The sequence below is a fragment of the Nanorana parkeri genome, unplaced genomic scaffold (genome assembly GCF_000935625.1).
Source record: "Nanorana parkeri isolate BGI_ZX_2015 unplaced genomic scaffold, ASM93562v1 scaffold1351, whole genome shotgun sequence".
Classification (NCBI taxonomy): Eukaryota; Metazoa; Chordata; class Amphibia; order Anura; family Dicroglossidae; genus Nanorana; species Nanorana parkeri.
This window is the reverse complement of record NW_017307619.1, coordinates 426,553-447,110: the sequence shown is the minus strand read 5'-3', so window position 1 is coordinate 447,110 and position 20,558 is coordinate 426,553. Positions and strand designations below refer to the sequence as shown.

At 40.3% G+C, this 20,558-nt stretch overlaps 1 protein-coding gene across 1 annotated transcript in view; it reads right to left on the bottom strand.

Moving 5' to 3' along the window:
* Positions 1-3,095: 3,095 nt before the first annotated feature.
* TSPOAP1 (TSPO associated protein 1) overlaps positions 3,096-20,558 on the bottom strand; it is a 130,468-nt gene continuing 113,005 nt past the window's right edge. The window contains 4 exon segments of the mRNA XM_018569541.1: positions 3,096-4,305; positions 7,653-7,766; positions 9,227-9,298; positions 16,640-16,743. Coding sequence (XP_018425043.1) covers positions 4,096-4,305; positions 7,653-7,766; positions 9,227-9,298; positions 16,640-16,743 — 500 coding nt within the window. The 3' untranslated portion in view covers positions 3,096-4,095.

Genomic DNA, 20,558 nt, shown 5'->3' with positions numbered 1-20,558 from the left:
AAGTGGCTTATTCCAGCAGACTGAGGGGACAAGGTAATTAGTACTGGGGTTCCCAGACCACATTACTGTCACACAAGGGCATGGGTGAAAAAGAAAGGTTAGACGACAGGGGCATAGGTACTAGCATTTGTATTCTCATTTGCTTTTAGTGCCAAAAAGCAGTGCACCAAAGAAACTTGGACCAAGTTTATACCTGCAAAAGGTTGGAATACATCCAGGCTAGAAGACATTGCTACTTGGAACCATAGTTTAAAACAATTGGATGGAATTACAGGAATCTTCAATTACAGGTAGCCTGCCTTTGCTGAAAATCTATTAAAATGCTAGTTTTCCACACTTTATTCTTGTTCAGTGACTCAGAGTATTGAAGCCATAGAAAACAGGCAATTCGCATTTCTGGCCACTTCACTGTTAAACGTTCCACCTCAAGCAAACATGGGCTCTGCCCATGCAAGGGAAAGCAACTGGTTTGCTTTATTCCTCCCACGCATACACCCAACAGCACATACATTTCCTTTATTCCTTTGCCATTCGGTTCAGCTGCTGGGACTGAAACACAACATTTCCGTGTATGGAGGAACCTTCATGTCCCTTCCTCACCTGTGGTCACACTTGTACTTGTTAATAAGCCAACATTGTCATATGGCGGCAGGGAGAGAGACACCAGTCCCATATAGCTCCAACTAAACTGACTTGGACATTACATCAGGCTTATTTTGCAGCAGAATGAAAGGGTAGGGCGCAAACAAGAGGTATGTGCTGCTGGGCAGGAGGGCATTTGTCACCTTGGGTAGTACTAATATAGGTGGAGCTGGAGGCCCTGAGTGCAGTGGCGGAACTACCGCCGGTGCGGGCGGACTAGGGCCTCCAGCCTCAGGGGGGCCCAGCACAGCCCTCGTCTGTGCAGATGGTATCCAGCGGCCGGCAGGCACCCCGTCTCTGCGCCGGGAGTGTCGGATCATACGTTCATCTGATACTTGCGGCGCAAAGATGGGGGGACCGTCGGCCGCAGCGCAGCTTGATACTGATAATTAGTTGTCCGTTACGATTAATTGGGGGAGGGGGCTAGGTGCACGGCTGCTTCCGGGTTAGGGTACCCAGATATTATGAGGCCCGCCGACCCCTGCGAGAAGTAAGCCGCGAGGCGCGTGCCAAGGACAGCAGTGAAAAATTGAAGACAGGGCAGGCAGAGGACACACTACACAGTAAGCAGGAAACAGACATCTGTTTTTTTCTGAATCCGCCACCAGGAAACAGCAGAAGACCAGCCAGAAGAGAGGTAAGTGTAAATAATTAATTAAAACAATTATTATTTGTAGCTGGTTTTTGTAGTGTTTGTTTTTGTATAGAGGGTCCCATTCTGCAGCAATGCAGAATGGGACCCTCTATAGAGGACTACAAATCTCAGCAGTACTTTATACAGAAATGCTATAGTTGTATAAAGTATTGCTGGGATGTGTAGTTCTCTATATCCTTTGCCATTCTCCATTGCTGTAATATTAGTAATGTACAGATATATCGGCCGTTGAAACAGCGGCAGAAAATGGCACTTTTGGTTAAATGCCATTTTTTGGCCGATACAGCGGCGCATCCCTGCTTTCTTTCCTCCCCGCTGGGCGCTGCTCTGTATCCCAGAGAGGAGGAGAGAAAGTGTCAGACGGCCCAGCGCTGCGGGAGGAGAGCACTGTGAGCAGCCAGCGTCTCTCATCCCACACCGCTCAGCCTATCACAGTCCGGTGTTCCATCACAGATTGCGACTGCGTTAGAATGTGTGACCGCTGACGTCATCACACTTTCTAATGTAATCATGCCCATTTTTTATCGGTGGAATGTGTTACCAGCCACGTGGTCACACATTCTAACGTAGCCACACCCATTTGTTTCCAGAGTAAAAATGTGTGACCGGCAAAAGTTGTAGAATTCAAAGCTTTCTCTGCTGTTCCTGGGCAGATCGGCATCGCAGATGGTATGTGCAGGAGAACCAATCTGCCCTGGAACAGCTGATTTCTCTGTAATAAATATGCTCAAATATTTTTTTTGATCTATTTTTTTCTTGTGGTTGCTTTAGGGGGTGTGGATTGGGGAGTTTTTTTTTTTTTTTGGTTGGGGGGGGGCAAAAAAAATCTTGCACCAGGGCCCTTTGTTCCTTAGGTCCGCCACTGCCTGAGTAGCAATACTTCAGCATTTAGACACTGATCAGTGGACCCACCTCTTGTTCATTATATAGCTAGGTCTGTAAAATTGTAGGAGGAAATTAACAGTGATGCATTTCTCGAAAGACAGCTGCCCCTTAATGCTAAACTCTGTGCACAAAAACTTTCATATAAATAAATTGATCAATAGCCAAAAATGATATAAATCCACCTTGTATGCATCAAATCCCTTTGCATATCCATTTAATACCATATAAATGTAGCAGTGACACCATTACTGTACTGTACATAGCCTGATCAAAGAGCAGAGCTGTTGGAGGGATCCAGCAGGCCCACCCACTATAGGCTGACTGCAGAAAACTACAAGAGTGGTGGAGACAAGACCAGTCACCCTGTACAAGGGGAAAGAGCAACAGTGACTGGTCTGTATTATTGGAAGCACCAAAACAGAAGAATAGTTTCACAATGGATTACTGCACATACAGTATCTGGCAGAAATACATAAAGTATGCCAAGAGTCAAGTAATAGTACACATGCCCCTTGTATTTAGATATTATTTGCTTATTCCAGATTTCAGCTTATTTATTTGTTAACGTTTTTACGGACAGTTATATAATCCTCTGACCAAGCTTTCCACTGTCTGGAATACTTACCATTTTAAAGCTGACTGATCGCAATGGGAGCGCAGACAGGTTAATCAGAAAGGTAAATATTTAAATAAATATGTATGTTAGTATGTTCATATACTGTGCATATCTCAAGTATTTGTCTTTTTAGAGCTATAAAACATTGGATACAATTAAAGTCAAGCACTTACCTCGATGCAAAGATACCATAAAGTATATTATAAATAAAGTACCCTTAGCTTCTCCGAACAGTCTTACATTTTACAGTGCGATGTGCACTCTGCAAAATGCATTAATATGACTGCAAACGTTAAGTGTAGTGAAAATAAACTTTATTATAATAAAATGTCTTTGCATTTGTAAACAATGAACATTGCAACACCAATGGATGTCACTTAATGCTTCTAAACATAGCATGGGTAAAAACCCAAACCTTCGAAACAATTTTTGTTTCAAACATGCAAAAATAAATAACATGGACACTGAAAGCATCAAAATGCTGGCCGTGTGGTACAAAATGCTGGTCACAATTCCACAGAATAATGGCTCTGATGCTGGGAGAGGATGTCAGCGACAGGGACAATGGAAATAGGATGCTCTTTGAGTCGCTATATATACACACACATACACATGACTCTGGCTTATAACCAATTCCTCCCATATCTGCTCACAGCAGATAGAACATTTGTAAACAATTAAAATATCAAACCAGATAAAATAAGGCAAATGAACATTCATTTTTTTTTCCAACATGCACACAACATAACAAAGCTATATTCCTTAGGAGAAGCGCTATCCAGTCTTGCCGAGGTTGCTAGTTTGGCGTTGAGTAGGTGTTGCAGAAATAGGACTTCCTGCACAGCACTTCCCGCAACATGGCATACAAAGCCAGGGAGAAAACATAGTGCAAACATTCCACGTTGTCCTAAAAGGCATGGTCACTTAAGTCCCCAAGTGACAAACTGCGGGAACCAAATAAGAACACAGCTGAGAAGAGCTCAAAAAATCCAGGCTTCTGGCTCCCCATTGTAGCTCTTCGTTTATCAGTGCTTAAGGTCTACTTCCTGTCCTTACTATGTTTTCAGACACCAGTCAGGTACATTCATAATGATCTCTTGCTGTCACAGACAACAAGAAACTGCTCACAGACCATATAACAGTAAATAATATATACAAGTGGCAAAGCCGACCAATTCCAGATGGGCCAGCAGATGGATGGTAACAGACAACAGCTCATAGCGCCTTCCACATCAAGAAGTGTATTATTGCTGTATGACAGCTTGGACAGGCCCGGCCTTTTTATTTATTTATTTTTTTACAAGTGCTTTCCAGAGGAACCTAACTTTTTAAAGAGCTTTCTCCCTTTAAAGAAGAAACTTTTTTTTTTCTTGGTAGAAGAGATCTCTTGACATATATCAGATTTTTCAGAAGGCTCCTTAGGCTCCTTAGGTTCATTAGGTTGGTCACAAGTTAGTGAATCATTCGGAGGGGAGTATGGATAGTCAACAGCAACATCACAGCTAAACTACAGAAAAGCAAAGAAACAATTAGTTTAAAAGCAAGAGTACCAATTATAACAAATTATAGTACTAAAGATACTAAATTACAGTTCTAAAGATTTCACTAATAAAATGCAGTTTTAACTAATACTTTGCATTAAAAGGGTCTTGGTCACTTGCTACGTTTCCACAATTAAACCCTTAGGACCAAACCGAAAAAACGTGAAGACCATTTTGGATTCAGTTATTATATATCTAGAAATGAAACTATTTTGTCAGTTGTCAGAAACCTATGCATCTTTATTAGCACTGTGGGGCAAAGCCAGGCATTTCCGAAACAGAATATCACTGCGCTAGAAGTATTTGATATTTGACCAGCTGCAACAATGTAAGGTTCAACATGAACATTCACTAAAGCCAGGCATTTGCCTCTATTTTCTGTTTAGGGTAATGCGTCTGTAAAATAGAGTAATTTCACTTTACTTATACATTGAATACATGTTCATACATGCCAATCTTCCTCTTTATTAAATGATGATGATTACATTAAGTGGCAACAGTGGAGTACTAGGGAGAGGTACATAAGAAAAGGGAAATACAGGTGAAACTCGATTAGAATATCGTGCAAAGTTCATTTATTTCACTAATGCAACCTAAAAGGTGAAACTAATATATGAGATAGACTCATTACATGCAAAGCAAGATAATTCAAGCCGTGATTTGTCATAATTGTGATGATTATGGCCTACAGCTCATGAAAACCCCAAGAACCGCAAATCCACAACCTCAAAAAAGTAGATTATTACATGCAATCAATAAAACAAGGATTGTACATAGAACAATATCGGACCTCTGAAAAGTACAAGCATGCATATGTACTCAGTACTTGGTTTGGGCCCCTTTTGCAGCACTTACTGCAATTACTTTTGCACGATATTCTAATTATTCGAGTTTCACCTGTACACAAGCTTTTTCAAATTAAATAAAAGACTTCTGTGTAAATGCCATTTTTACATGGGGGACCTGTAAGTGGATGCTCAGTGGCTTTTGCTGAATCAGAATACCTACATGAGGTTAAAAGGACCTGGGCAGCAGATGCAGCATAAGGTCATTGTAAGGCTCTAAAGTGGCTGGGCATTTACTATCAGGTTTATTAGGTAAAATGGTATCTCCCAAGTCTCTCTACTTTTGAATATATTAGGAAATTTAGGAGATTCAACTTGGTATACATAGTACATCTCTATATTTAGAAGTAGCTACTGGATTATTACAAATCACTGACATAAGGAAGACAAAAGGGTTTTCATAATAGAGCTATTTCATCTACAACACATGAAGGGAAAGGAGTGCAAACATCTATACTTCTTCTAGTGCTGGGAAAGGAGATCTCACTTACATGTCTGTCTGTCCCTTTCTCTGTCTAAATCTATCACTTGGTTCTTCTTCGCAACTTCTGAGGATCCCACAAATGAAACATACAGGCACAGACAAAAAGATGATACAAAAATTATACTAAAAGCAGCATAATTACACAGATATCCACTGCTGCACCATTACTGATAGGACTGGTCACTAAATATACTTAAATAGAACAACAGAGGCTTACTAGGAGGAATAGCAAATAAAAGCAAATATAAATCATTTAAAGGCGAATTATGGGGAGAGTGAAATACACTCAACCCCATAGTTAGAGACAACGTGCAACATTACAGCTGTGCGCTGTCAGCATATGGCGGGCAACAGCCTGCTATATGCTGAGGTTTGAGTCACAGGAGGACATAAGTTAATGTCCTCCTGTGATCCAAGAGACCTATAGCCAAAACAAGGTTTGGACATAAGTTAATGTCCTACTGTGATCCAAGAGACCTATAGCCAAAACAAGGTTTGGACATAAGTTAATGTCCTACTGTGATCCAAGAGACCTATAGCCAAAACAAGGTTTGGACATAGTTCTCTTTTAATAAGCCCCCCTCTGGTTAACAATATTTCAATTATATTAAATTAAGAGATATTTAAGTTGGACCTGAACTGAAAAGGTGAATACTTGCTATGTTATAGGCAACATCTAGAAATGTTTGTTGTGCCCAAGTAGAACCCTGAAAAATCTACCTTCTTTCTTGTTGTCAGCCTACAAAATAGCAGTGCACTACCTGGTATGCGAGTATGCCTGGGCACTCCTGTGCTTACATCCTCATAGCTGTATATTTAGTTTGAGATTTAAGGCACTGCTGCCTCTGACTGCTAATTTTAGGAGACATAGTGAGATTTGGTGATAACTACAGCACTGCTCAGCTGGAGGCTCTGACATTAGGACGCCTCTATCAAGATGGCTGCCAGCACACAGAGACAGTGCAAACAAGGCTTTGTAGGTCAACAATGAAGAAGGATCAGCTGCAGGAAGACAACAGGCAATGCTGGTGACTAGGCCTTTGCCCTCTGCTCGCTTTTTTTTGGGCACAGCTTCCAGTCACTAAAATGAGATTGCATTAATTTGTGGTAAATAGAAAGAGTATGTTACAGAATGTTTCCATGGCAAATCGTAATCCTTAAACAGAGAGGCTGTTATTGTATGTGTGAGGATACTTAGTGCTAAAAGCCTTTATAAGTCAAAAAGCAATAGCACTAGACAAAACGTGACACACACAAGCACATTTTAAAATAGTATCTAAATCAAAATTAATTGGCTCCCAAACTATAATATTCGTAGATGACCGTTTGGTAGATTTTACACCAAACTAGCCCAGGTCACTGTAACAGGCCACCTAAATGCCAGAAAAAAACAGTTACTGAACTTTACTGATGTTGTATATCATTTGTATAATCTCAGTGATCTGGGCAAACTAAATGTTAAGAAAACCTTTATTTTTCAGCCAGAAAAATGACCGGGTCTTTCAATTGCAAGCAGCAGTTTGCAAATAAATTAGTACTGTTTTGCTTTATGTATGATAATATAGATACTAGAGATTTTCTACAAGGGGTGCAACTGCTCCTAGACCCAACCATAACTGCTGCTTTACTCTGAGCTCAGTACTTTGTCCTGCACATTTCATTTTCTGTTTTAATAACTATTTGACCCTCGGCAAAGTTACCTTTCCATGAATAATTTGTACCTTAGACCAGATCAAATATAAGTACGACATTAGGGGAAATAATTCAGTAATGCCTCTGGGTCCCTAGATACTTTTATATCGAAATGTAAGGAATGCATAACTCCAGCCTCAGGGTGACATAATATAATGCTGCAACACAATGCTGACATCTTGGCCAACACTCCTTTCATGGTGTTACACAATCATATTAACAGTGCTCCTAAAACGGTTTCAGAATGCAGCTTTTCAGGAAGTTTAATTAAGGCAATTCCAGATGTCCTCACCTCCTTATCTCCTCTTGCATGAACTGTTCCTTGTGACTGCGGTTCTTCAGTTTGAGTCTGAGAAACTTCTAAGTAATTGGATGGGACAAATCCTCTCTGCCCATTGAGCTCCCCCTGTTCGTATTAAATGGAGAGGTTACAGTAAGGATATGTAGTGTGCATGCCAAAACATGATAAATACAGAAAAAATAAATATTTCCCTGTTTGCTGTCTGGCTAGGTCAATAAGTGCGCTATCCAACCCAGATAAGCATGTGTTCAATTTTGGATGTTGCACTTGCTTTTCTATTTTAAACATGCTGTCAAGCACCCACATATATGAGAATACAATATCTTGTGACCCTTACATCCAGCAAAGGAGTCTCCTAGAAACACACAGGCATGTGTGATGTGACATACAATTCATAACTGTCAATATCCTTAAAGAGGAACTTTACCCTCATCATTAAAATTACAACAAAGTCATATTTAGAAATGTTTAGTAATGTCAATCTACAAACAGATATTTAAAGAGAATCACAGGCTTTTTATTTTTTACATACCTTATTTTTTTTGTTCTCATGCTGACCTTTTTTTTTAACTAATGGCAGATTAATATACCGTAGCTCCCCTTACTTCCTAGAACTCTGGCACATATGACTAGGACATGTGACAATGCACATCATCTCAGGGGAAAAATGATTTTCCCTGATATCTCTCAAGATTTTGCAGTTTACAGATGAGATTTCCCAGCAATGAATTGCTGATGGTACCTTCCCAGGCTACATCACTAATCCCTAAAGCTGCCCATACACCTATTGATTTTAGTTTGGAAATCGTCCACAGATGGTCTTTCAAACGATAATTGATCAGTTGATGAGAACCCAAACGATTCTTTTTTTTACTGTACTTCTGGCCAAATTTTCTTGAAGGCTGAGGATGGAAATCTTTTTTCGACTCGAACGAAAAATCGATGGATTAGCTGTGTTTTCGTGTGGGAGAAAGAAAAAAAAAATCGCAACAAGAACACTGCATATGCACAAACTAAAATCCGTTTGGTCGATTGAGGAAATTCAGTGCGTTAGTATTGCTAACAAACGATTATCGAAATCAACATTGGTCTGTGCATGATGGGCTATTTTAGCTAGAATCGAACAAGGGTTCTTGGCAGCAACAAAAATTTCCGATCGAAAATCTATACATCAGCCAAGAGCCGACATGGTGGAGCTACAATTTTGGCACATATGAAAAGTTAATAAACATTTAATAAAAAGGTTCCAAGGTTGGGAATAGGATACACAATGTCTTTGTTGATGTATCAAGGCAGAACATCTACTAACATCCCTCATTCTGTTGTTAGAACTGACACTTCATACATGGGACCAATATCCCCTGCTGCACTTCACTAATATGCAAAAGGAATATTATTTCAGCTGTTGATATTTTATTGCAAAACAATACCCTATGTTCATACATTATGTTTCTGAATGTTATTGACATCACTCAAAATATAATGGCACAGAGACGCAGCTACTCTTTAAACACTAAATACACAAGAAAAATTACAGCACTAAACATGATACAGTCAGCACGCACATAAAAGAATCCATCTTCATCCATTGGTCCAAACACAGTTATCATGTTCCCAGCAGTGAAGCTCAACTCTGCCTGTTGGACAGTAAAAAGTAGCAAATAGATTATTTGTATTATTATAAATTATTTAAAAAACAAAACAAAAACAGCCCAGTACTGACAGGCACTGGAATCTTTCACAAAGTCATATGCTGGGTTGGATGTGGTTGAATGTGTGGAAGGGGAGGGGCAGTTGTCCCTGGTGATCTACTAATGGGTTATGGAAACCTTTTATCCATTTACTCACCGATAGTAAAAGTTAAAAGGGTGTTTCTTTTGCTAATGAACACAGTAGAGAGAGTAAGATCCCTTTAGTGTTTTACCGCTATCCAGTGCTCTGTCCCCCCTCCCCTCACTCTGGGCCCAGTCACATGAAAATATAGCATCTTTTCAGCACACCTGCATTCCAGCCCAATGCACTGTTGTGCACTGCCAAAAACCGCATGTATGATTTTTGGTCTCTTGTGGCATATGAGGCAGCCTATTTATAGAAATGCTTGCCTTATTGCAACAGGCGGAACATGCTAGTGTGTATGGGGCCTTACTTTCACAAGTGCACCAGTTTTACCAGACAGGAAATAAAAATCAACATTGAAACAGGCAATATAAAGCTGAGAGGAGTTCAAATCCTTGTCCTACTCTATCCAAAAGAAAAAAGATGTTTTGGGTGGCCATACTCTTTAAAGTAGGATATACACGGTTAGAATTTGGTATGAAAAGTAAATTTTGGAACATTCGTTCAAATATCAATTAGCACGGTGCAAATCAACATAGGAAAAATACAATGTTCCCGAAAATTTTCGAATAAAAACGAATTTCTAACAGTGAATGTGTTTTTTGTTCGGAAACTACATTCATTCCAAAATAAAAATGAAAATTAAACGAAATTTCAAATGACAAATCGGCAAGATTCTGATGCCAATATCGAACATTCTGCGATTTTTCATACAAACGTTCGTGCAAAAAACTATCCGTGTATACCCTACTTTAAACAGCCATGTTCCAATCCACTCGTTGTTCAAAGCAGTAGTCCTTACAAATTGAATGGAATAATAAGCCAATCTGAACATGCGAGCTGGATTGTGGGAATACTCGTTTACTCACATTTAGCTCAGTGAATTTGTAATCTAACCACTTTCACCCTTCCTTCCCCATTTCAGCTCAGTAAAGTCCTCATTTCCTCCTTTCAGTCAATTGAATCTTTTAGCCATTTCATTATAATTTCCTGTTCAGTATATCTTTCTCCTATTCTCTTAGTCCCCTGTATCATCGAATACTCCTAATTAGGGTTGTTCAGATACCAGTTCAGATATTTGGTATTTTCACTAGAACCACCAGGGTTGCAGCGGTTGAAATCATTGGTTACATAGTTACATAGTATTTGAGGTTGAATAAAGACATTAGTCCATCAAGTCCAACCTATTAGGATCTCATTCTAGGAGTACCTGTACCCCTGTATATTACGGTCCCTTAAGAAATCGTCCAAAAGTTTCTTGAAAAATTCCACATTCTTTGCTGAAATCACTGTCTGTGGCAGTGAGTTCCAGACCCTAACTGATCTTACTGTGAAGAACCCCCTTCGCCCCTTGTGCTGGAATTTTTTTTCCACCAATTTTAGGTGGTGGCCTCTAGTTTTTGTAATGGAGTTAATTTTAAACAGTTTATCGCTAATGTTGCTACCACCATTGAACATTTTGTACATGGAGATCATATCCCCCCTTAAACTCCTCACCTCCAATGTGAACATGTTTAAATTTAGTAGCCTTGTCTCGTAGCTCTGGTCCTCCATACCCCTAATTAGTTTGGTTGCCCTCCGCTGGACTTTTTCCAACTCAAGGACATCTTTTCTTAGTACTGGTGACCAGAACTGGACCGCGTACTCCAGATGAGGTCGAACCAATGATCTATAAAGTGGCAAAATTATAGACTTGTCCCTGCAATACATCCCCTTTTTAATACAGGACAAGACCCTGCTAGCTTTGTTTACAGCAGCCTGGCACTGCAAACTACCTTTCAGTTTGTGGTCTACAATGACCCCCAAATCCTTCTCCATTTCTGACTTCCCTAGCGGCATACCCATAATTGTATAACCCATTTGTCTGTATTGTTTTAGAGAAAAAGTGACACTAAACATCAGTAATTGGTATCTGTGAGTACTTGGAAAGGTATCAGTACTTGTACTAGAAAAAATGGTATCAGTGCATCTCCAATATATTTATATAACAAATCATACATTAAAACAGGGATGCAGAAATCCCATGAGCCTCGTAGCCAATGCTCCCTAAAAATCACAGCTGCCTCCTAACTTTTGAGGTTTCCTCTAGTCTAGTTTCGGAGCTGAAAAGTATCTGTACTTGTACCACGTACGGCACTTGGTATATGAACATCCCTACTCTTGATCCTTCTGTGTTTATAGTTCACTTATTCATCTTGAGTATTTTTGCATTAAAAGCTGATCTTACTAAATGTCTTATGTTATTTATTTTGCAATTCTAGTACACCATCTCCTATTCCAAAATTAATTTCTAACCAGTAATTTCCAGCTTTTGAAAACTAGGATGGTTGTTTTTCATGCATGAGTTTCATCACCAGACATGTTGGCTCACAAAATTGTGGTACATGTTATATACGAATGACATCCCAGAAAGCAAAAAAATAAATTTAACTCCAGCATCATCCTAAACTTAACCCTTGAAGAGTAACTGAACTGGCAAAGGACCAGTCACTAGTGTTGCCTGTGATCTCCCTCTAGCTGATCTTTCTCCATTACTGACTTACAATACCTTGGCTTGCTCTGTGTCTCTGTTTGTAGGTATCTACAAACAGAGACATCTTGGTAGAGGCAGAGATTTTGTTTTCATGTTTTAGAGTCTCCAGCAAGAATATTGAGCAGCACACTAATGGTATCACCAAATCTCACTCCAAATATCAGAAGACTAGTCAAAAACAGCTCAGACTGCATAAAGCTATGAGGATGTAGGCACAGGTAGATTTTCAGGGTACTGCTTAGACACAACAAACATTTCTGAATGTTCCCTATAACATAGCAAATTCTCACTTTTAAACTCCATTCCACTTTAACCTAAACCTAACCTCTGACAATGGGTCACATAGGGCACATTATATGTGACGTGCATTTGAATGATGAAATACCCAAATAAACATGTGGTCCATTGTCCTTTAACATTTTGAGAGTTTGCGTACTCTTCTCAAACACCAGTGCTGAGAAGGCTGTTTGGCACCTCTAGGGGTTTATGTGTATCTGACCGCTTAGCTATTCTTAAGTGCAAGCAGGAAATAAATGTGTTACATATACATTACTGTATATATAAATAACGACATAAGGTACCATTATTACTGCCATGCTCACATGCAGTCTTTGGTGAACTTTAAACCTAGAACCTTGCTTCCACCTTCACTTTCAACCCAATGTTGTCTTTTGCCAGGTTAATGTTCTGCATTACATCACAGCTGCCTGTTATTTCCTGAATGTCCTCTATCTGCCATGTTGTTTATCTCCCTTTCCCTTTCTTTACCTTACTCTCTTCCACAGTCTTGCATAGCTCCTCTCTAGCCAAGTATCTTGCGATATGGCCCAAAACATTTAGATTTTCTCTTCAATATTACTTCCAACAGATATGGTTTTGCTTCATCTCTAAGATACAATTTTGGATTCATATGTTGGAATTGAACTAAACCATCACAAATACACTATATTGCCAAAAGTATTGGGACACCTGCCTTTACATGCACATGAACTTTAATGGCATCCCAGTTTTAGTCCGTAGGGTTCAATATTGAGTTGTCGTTGGATAGGCAGGTGCGTGTAGCACGTTTTACCTAGGCTTCTCTGGTGTGGGGGCTACGCTCTCCAATGTTTCCAAGCGGTAAGTATTTTCTGCCAGTCCACTGGAGGATGTGATGGCGGCCGCCAGTCCGTAGGGTTCAATATTGAGTTGGCCCACCCTTTGCAGCTATAACAGCTTCCACTCTTCTGGGAAGGCTGTCCACAAGGTTTAGGAATGTGTCTATGGGAATGAGGTCAGGTACTGATGTTGGACGAGAAGGCCTGGCACGCAGTCTCCGCTCTAATTCATCCCAGCGGTGTTCTATCGGGTTGGTCAGGACTCTGTGCAGGCCAGTCAAGTTCCTCCAACCCAAACTCGCTCATCCAGGTCTTTATGGACCTTGCTTTGTGCACTGGTGTGCAGTCATGTTGGAACAGGAAGGGGCCATCCCCAAACTGTTCACACAAAATTGGGAGCATTAAATTGTCCAAAATGTCTTGGTATGCTGATGCCTTAAGAGTTCCCTTCACTGGAACAAAGGGGCCAAACCCAACCCCTGAAAAACAACCACACACCATAATCCCCCCTCCACCAAACTTTACACTTGGCACAATGCAGTCAGGCAAGTACCGTTCTCCTGGCAACCGCCAAACAAGTCCATAGGATTGCCAGACAGAGGCAGATTTCGTCAATCCAGAGAACACATCTCCACTTCTCTAGAGTCCAGTGGCGGCGTGCTTTACACCACTGCATTGGACGCTTTGCATTGCACTTGGTAATGTAAGGCTTGGATGCAGCTGCTCGGCCATGGAAACCCATTCCATGAAGCTCTCTACGCACTGTTGTTGTGCCAATCTGAAGGCCACATGAAGTTTGGAGGTCTGTAGCTATTCACTCTGCAGACAATGTGCGCTGATCGAGCTCTGTCATTTTACGTGGCCTACCGCTTCGTGGCTGAGTTGCTGTTGTTCCCAGTTGCTTCCAATTTGTTTTAATACCACTAACAGTTGACCGTGGAATATTTAGTAGCTGAGCTCCTGAGAGCGACCCATTATTTCACAAATGTTTGTAGAAGCAGTCTGCATGCCTAGGTGCTTGATTTTATACACCTGTGGCCATGAAGGTGATTGGAACACCTGAATCCAATGATTTGGAGGGGTGTCCCAATACTTTTGGCAATATTGTGTACTTTGAAACCCTTTGTCTGTATAGGTACTAGGCAGAGGAGATAAAACACATCCTTGGCATATGCCTCTTTCTACAGTTATATCATGCTTGCATTTGGTATCCATCTTCAGAAACCCTTGCTGAATGTTACAGATAGTGGCTTTGAGACAGACTTCCTTTTCCCATTCCCCCCTTTTCAGGAGTGTTTAATGAGGATGTCATGCTCAACTCGTTTAAATGCTTTGAGAAAGTTAATGAAGCATAGATGTTTTCTGTTGCTTGCTGATGTCATTTGTTCGTTGTGTTCTCGGTGTATTCATTATCTCAAGTTGTGGGACATTTCTCTTGGATATTCTACTTTCATATAGTTCTTCTGTGTATTCTTTCCATTTGCAGTGTATCCCACTCTCTGTGGTTAATACCATTTCATCTTCCATCTTTTCAACTCCATTTCCATTGTTAAATTTTGGCTTTGGTGCTATCTTCTTAAGTTCCATGTACAGATTTTCAGTTTCACGTATCTCTTCTAATTTGTTCCATCACTATCATCTATCATTGCTTTCTATCGATTTCTAAATTTAAAATTTCCTTATTACAGGTATTCATATAGCGCCATCAAGTTACACAGCGCTTTACATAATACACATTCACATCAGTCCCCACCCTCAAGGAGCTTAGAGTCTAAGGTCCCTATCACACATGGCCATTTTTTTTAGGCAGGAGGCAATTAACCTTCCAGCATGTCTTTGGAGTGTGGGAGGAAACCGGAGTACCGGTAGGAAAATCCACACAAGGAGAACACGCTTCTAGTCTGATTATTTCATCACATCGATCATGTATTTCTTTCTGTTTTGCTTGTTGACATTGTTTCGTATATATTTCTCTAATCTTACTTTGAGCTGTTTCTTGTTTCCTTTCACACATCAAAGCAAGGATTTGCTTGGTTAACACAAAAGGTGTTTATTTCTTCTCTTTTGGTCAGGCTTTGGAAGGACAGTGCATGCTGTGTATCTGAGTTTCCTAGCAATTTCCTGCCATGTTTTGTACTTAGTTAGTTCTTGTTTATGCATGGCTTCTTCATTTTTTTTTTTTTACTAGTCTCATAATTTAGCAACTCCTTGTGTTCCCTTGGGGTTTTATTTGTTCTGTTCAAGACAATTTTCTGTACAGGGTCTCCTTTTCATAGCTCCCCTAAAGGGACTTTGACTATTAGCATCCAGTTACTAAATGACAGGAATACCAGCCAAGTAAAAGTTTTCACGGGTACCAGGAACTCTGAGAATGTGTCTCCTGGGGATTTCCTATAATAGCACTGCACTGTATTTGGTATAGTAACTATTTTAATGAGTAATGTAATCGTTACTTTATTCATCATAATGGGTATTATACCAACTACTGTAAGTGGCAGTGTTGGTAGAGGGAACATAAGGAAGGTGTTGCCTCAGAATTTCCTGCACGAATTAAACTAATGCTTGGCTGGAATTCCTATTTTCTAAGGTTAAATTTAGGAATGGAGAGACTTTATTCCACCATAATCTGCAGGAGATAATGAACAGGAGACCTGGAGTGTGGATATTTGGAGTTTAGATATGAGGTTAAGTTAAGATTAAGGTATTTTTTTTACTAGTATTTACATACCAAAATGCACTAGTGAATAATGTTAGCAAATTAACCAGGATTAGGTGGGAACTATATAAATAAGCCCCTAACCTTGAAATGTATGTATAGGCAAACATTTCTTTTAGTTTTGGACAGATTTGGAAAGGCTCACCCCTCTATTTGTTCCGATGACCATTGACAATGAGACAGATGTGTGGTGACAACTCAATTTTTTTGTTTTCCTACATTCCACCTGTAACAGTAATATTACCTTTTGATCCTCCCAATAGATCCACTATTTTGCACTTCCTGTAATAGGGTGAAAACGTTGTTCATTCTAAGGTGAAATTGCAGAGCAGCATTGTCCCCTTTGGGGACAGGGTAGTCTTTGGTATACATGTAGGTTTAAATGTTTTTTTTTAAAAGATCAGAGCAACAGCATTACTACTCTAATACAGGAAGTGGTATAACTGATCTACTGGCAAGATCCATAAGCAATAAAACTTTGTTATGGGGGACTCAGAAGAACAAACACTGCTGTTGTAATGCAACCAATACACTGCATCAGATGTCATTTTTAATTTTACCCATAGTTGCACATTAAACTTTGGCACTTATTAAGAATGTGCTAAATTATCATCTTTTTTTTTTTAAACTGGTAAACACAGTTTGTTGGGCTCAGAACCAAACCTTGCTTTCACAAGTGTAGCTTTCTTCTGAAGTTACTGTGTATTATGCTGACAAAAGACAATACCACTGTAGCAACAACAACACTGCAGCAAATCATATATATTTTTATCAGATTATAGCAAATAATCCATACCTCCACATCCATATTCGGAGAACTTTCTCTTGGGTTATAATCAAACATAGCCACCATTTGTCTGGAGATACTTGAGTCAGATTTGCTAGTTTTCAAATGCTTATCTAAAAGATGAGAATCACAAGTATATCAGTCAGGTATACCAATATGCGAAGACAAGTTTACAAAAATAAAATGTAAATGTTTATACATTTATATAAGCAGAAATTTACTACAAGACAAATTGTAATACGTTACAGAAGTTCTACTTGCCTGTTACATTATTTTCTGCTGACGCAGAAGTTTGTTGTGCTGTAAAACATAAAACAAAAACAAACAGAACCCTCAAATTTACTGATGTACTTAAATTCTGAAACCACTGTGCTTTGGAAAATGTAGATTTAAGTGGCACTAGCAACTTCCTGCTATAGATTTGCCTATTACATAGCAAAGAGCAATAGCAACAGCAACATTCCCATTAAATGTACAGAAAAGATGTTTTACCAAATGTAATATGCCGACTATATTCTTTAGATTACAGATTCATGAATATTGGCTATGCTCAGGGGCAAAGAGCATACCATGTTGGCCGAGAAAGTGACCTTTCAAACCCCAAAAGGCATATTCAACAGACTACTTGGCAATTTTTCCTAACACCCTCTTTGTACTCCCTTGTTGGGGAGGCCAAACGTTAAACACCTCAATGCTCAAGTGCTTACTGAAGCATTTGCTTTGTGGAACTAAACAAAATGCAGCCTGCTGCTGGCACAAATGTTGCATCCCTTGCATCCCTACAGCCTACTGTTTATACCTGCTGCTACCTGGGACAATGTTGCCAAGGCCAAATCACAAAATGTAGAGATAGGTGGCAGCTGCATACATGCTTTGGTACACACAAACTATACCTCCTAAATTTCTGAGACGGGAAAAAGGGACATATTATAGCATGAAGTATGTAGGCAAAGCAAAGATCCCTGCTATTTCCCCAGTAACGTGGGCCATGAGGAATTATGCACAATAAATAACTTGTTACTTCATAAATTGTTTTTTTTCTTCAATCACTTTTATTTTAGTTTTAAAAATTGAATAATTTAAAAGGTTAGATAAAAGGTTACACTTTTGATGGTTAAAGGAGAACTATGGGGTAAGTGTTTTTCCCCATAGTTCTCTTAAGGGTCACGGGAGGACATATACTAGTGTCCTCCCGTGACCCAAAGCTCAGTATATATAGCGAGCTACAGCTGAGACCGCCGCAGCCGGGACGGATCCCGACATTACTGTCAAGATCCACCCAGCTGCGTGAGTGACAGCTGGCTCTGCCTATCTAGAGGCAGAGCCAGCTGTACCCACACCCTCCCCGTCCGTTCCGCCAGTCAGGGCTGGAGGATCAGAGAGGGGAGGAATCCCTGCAGGGAGCCGTGAGTGACAGTCACGGCTCTTTGCAGGGACATGATCGAGAAGTGAGCGAGCGACGGTATGTGTTCGCTCACTTCCCGATCTATTAAGCCAACGTGTGACAGTTTCATTGTCACAGGTCGGCTCGAACTATGAGGTTGAGTGAAAGTCACTCACCTCATAGTTCTCCTTTAAAAATTAAATTTTCATAGCAATCTGTACCTCAGACCAAAAAGAGGGATGGCCGAGGAAGAAAGAGGGTCCTGAGAAATTTGGTTCAAAAGGAGGAACAGTCCCTCCAAATGGGGAAAAGTTGGGAGCTATGCACAAACTAATATGAAAAAAATTGTAGCCGCCGGTGATGCCGACATTCTTCTGGCAAACAGCAGTACCTGGCTAGAAAAATCCAACCTGGCTGGTTGATTCTCCCCCAGATACTGGTTGGCCAAGAAGTATTTTCACAGAGTGTCCATAGATACATGCGATCTTCTTCAATAAAGAGTTCTCCATGGTGTTGCCAACTTTGTAGCAGAGATCTGAAGCAGGAGATCTGTAGCTGGCTACGCAGGTGTTATAGTAACTGCATAGGCAGCTCTAAATGCGGCAAAATGTTAGTCACTCAGTGACAAAGCTACAAATCAATGTAAACAATGTAACACTGACCTTTATTGACTGTAACCCAATGTTTCTTAGCAACAAAATCAGCTTTTCTGTAGCTGCTACTAAAATCACTTTTTCCTTAATATAATTTGCCATGAAAGAAACATGGAGGCTACCAATGCTCATCTCTCTATCTGCAGCTTGTCTGGCTGTGATGGTAACCATCTTGCATCAATACTTTGAGATTCTTACACTGAAAAAGCAGGAACTTAAGGATATCTGACTTCAATCCTAATGGGCATGCTTGTTCCAGGTCAATGATTCAAAACTAATGATACCATAGGGTTAGTATAATGGCCAGGCATCTGGAATTTTCTGAAGGAAGTTGGCAGTGGCAGCCCCCACATTCAATGCAACACACTGTTATGATAGACATGTGCATGTCCAAAAATGTTGTTTTTTTTTTGGGAATTTGGATCTATACAAATCTATTTGGATGGAGTTTACTATGTTAAATGTGAAAAAAAGCAGCGTGGGGTTCCCCTCCAAATTCATAATACTTTTTAGGTTTGGTAGGAATTTTAGGGGGGACTCCATGCCCCAAAAGAAAAATAGGTGGGTCCCCCAAAAATCCCTTACCAGACCTTTAATCCAAGCAGCAGCCTATCAGAGCATCAACATGGGGACAAGGCAGTTTGCTAGGGGCCCCCCCCCTCATTGAGGGCATGTGGCCTGTTATGTTGCAGGAGGGAGGGGAGCAGGTTTGCACTCCCTTTCCTGACAGACACAATTTGAATGCATTTGAATTATCATTATTACAATTTTTGATACATTTGAATTTGTTATTTCTTTCATTCAGAAATTTGGATGCATCCTAATGTCTGAAATTGCCAACATTCGGATGAGAATGAATGCACATGTCTAATAGTTGGCATTATTTAAGGTAGTTTAGGAAATTAAGCGCAGGTCAAAAAAAAGGATATCTGTCAAGTTGCAGGCAGAAATAATGCCGAAAATACAAACTAGACTCCAAATGGTTCCAATTTGCATGACTTCTTAATACATTGATTTAGAGTACCATGAGAGCCTTCAAAGTTGGGTGCCTGGTAGTGTGAAAAATCTTCTTTAACCTGATTGAACACTAAGGCTGGGCACACACCTTACGATTATCGCATGATTATTCCCGTACGACCCTTTTAAAATCGTACGGCAAGAGGGCGACCGCGCTACAATGCTGCGTTATTTTTCGTACGATCGTCGTACGACCAGCCGGTGTAGTCGTACGATCATGGTCGCACAACGGAAATTATCTCATGTTCCCGCAGCCAAGGATGCGTTCATTGGACATCAATTGAGATAAAAGCTAAGGACTTCAGAGCAACCATCCCCCGCACTTGTTTGTTGCAAGCAAATGATGGATCACGATATGCCAGAAATGCTTATCATCATGGTTGGTGTTGCTGCCATACGTACTCATCGTCAACGCAGGCCAATTCCAAGGCGCATTTGGGTGAAGAATTGGCTGCGTATGCGTGACCGCTACTCCCATGTTGCTCTTCTCCAGGAATTGCAAGAGAACAATCCTGAGGACTTCAGGAACTACCTCAGGATGTCTGATGATGCCTACAGCACCCTGTTGACACTGGTGTCCCCTCACCTTGTGAAGGCAGATAGAGTGCTGGCAAAGCAATTCCCCCCCATCAGAGGCTCATTGCTACCCTACGCTACCTTGCCACAGGACGTAGTTTTGAGGACCTCAAGTTCACCACCGGAATTTCCCCACAGGCCCTGGGTTTGATCATACCAGAAACCTGTGCGGCAATAATCAAAGTTCTACAAGACGAGTATATGAAGGTAAGTTTATTTGTCATATTGAAATGTCAAACATATGTATCATTTACCTCCAACAAAATAAATAAGACATGTCTTCTGTCAAAATATATAT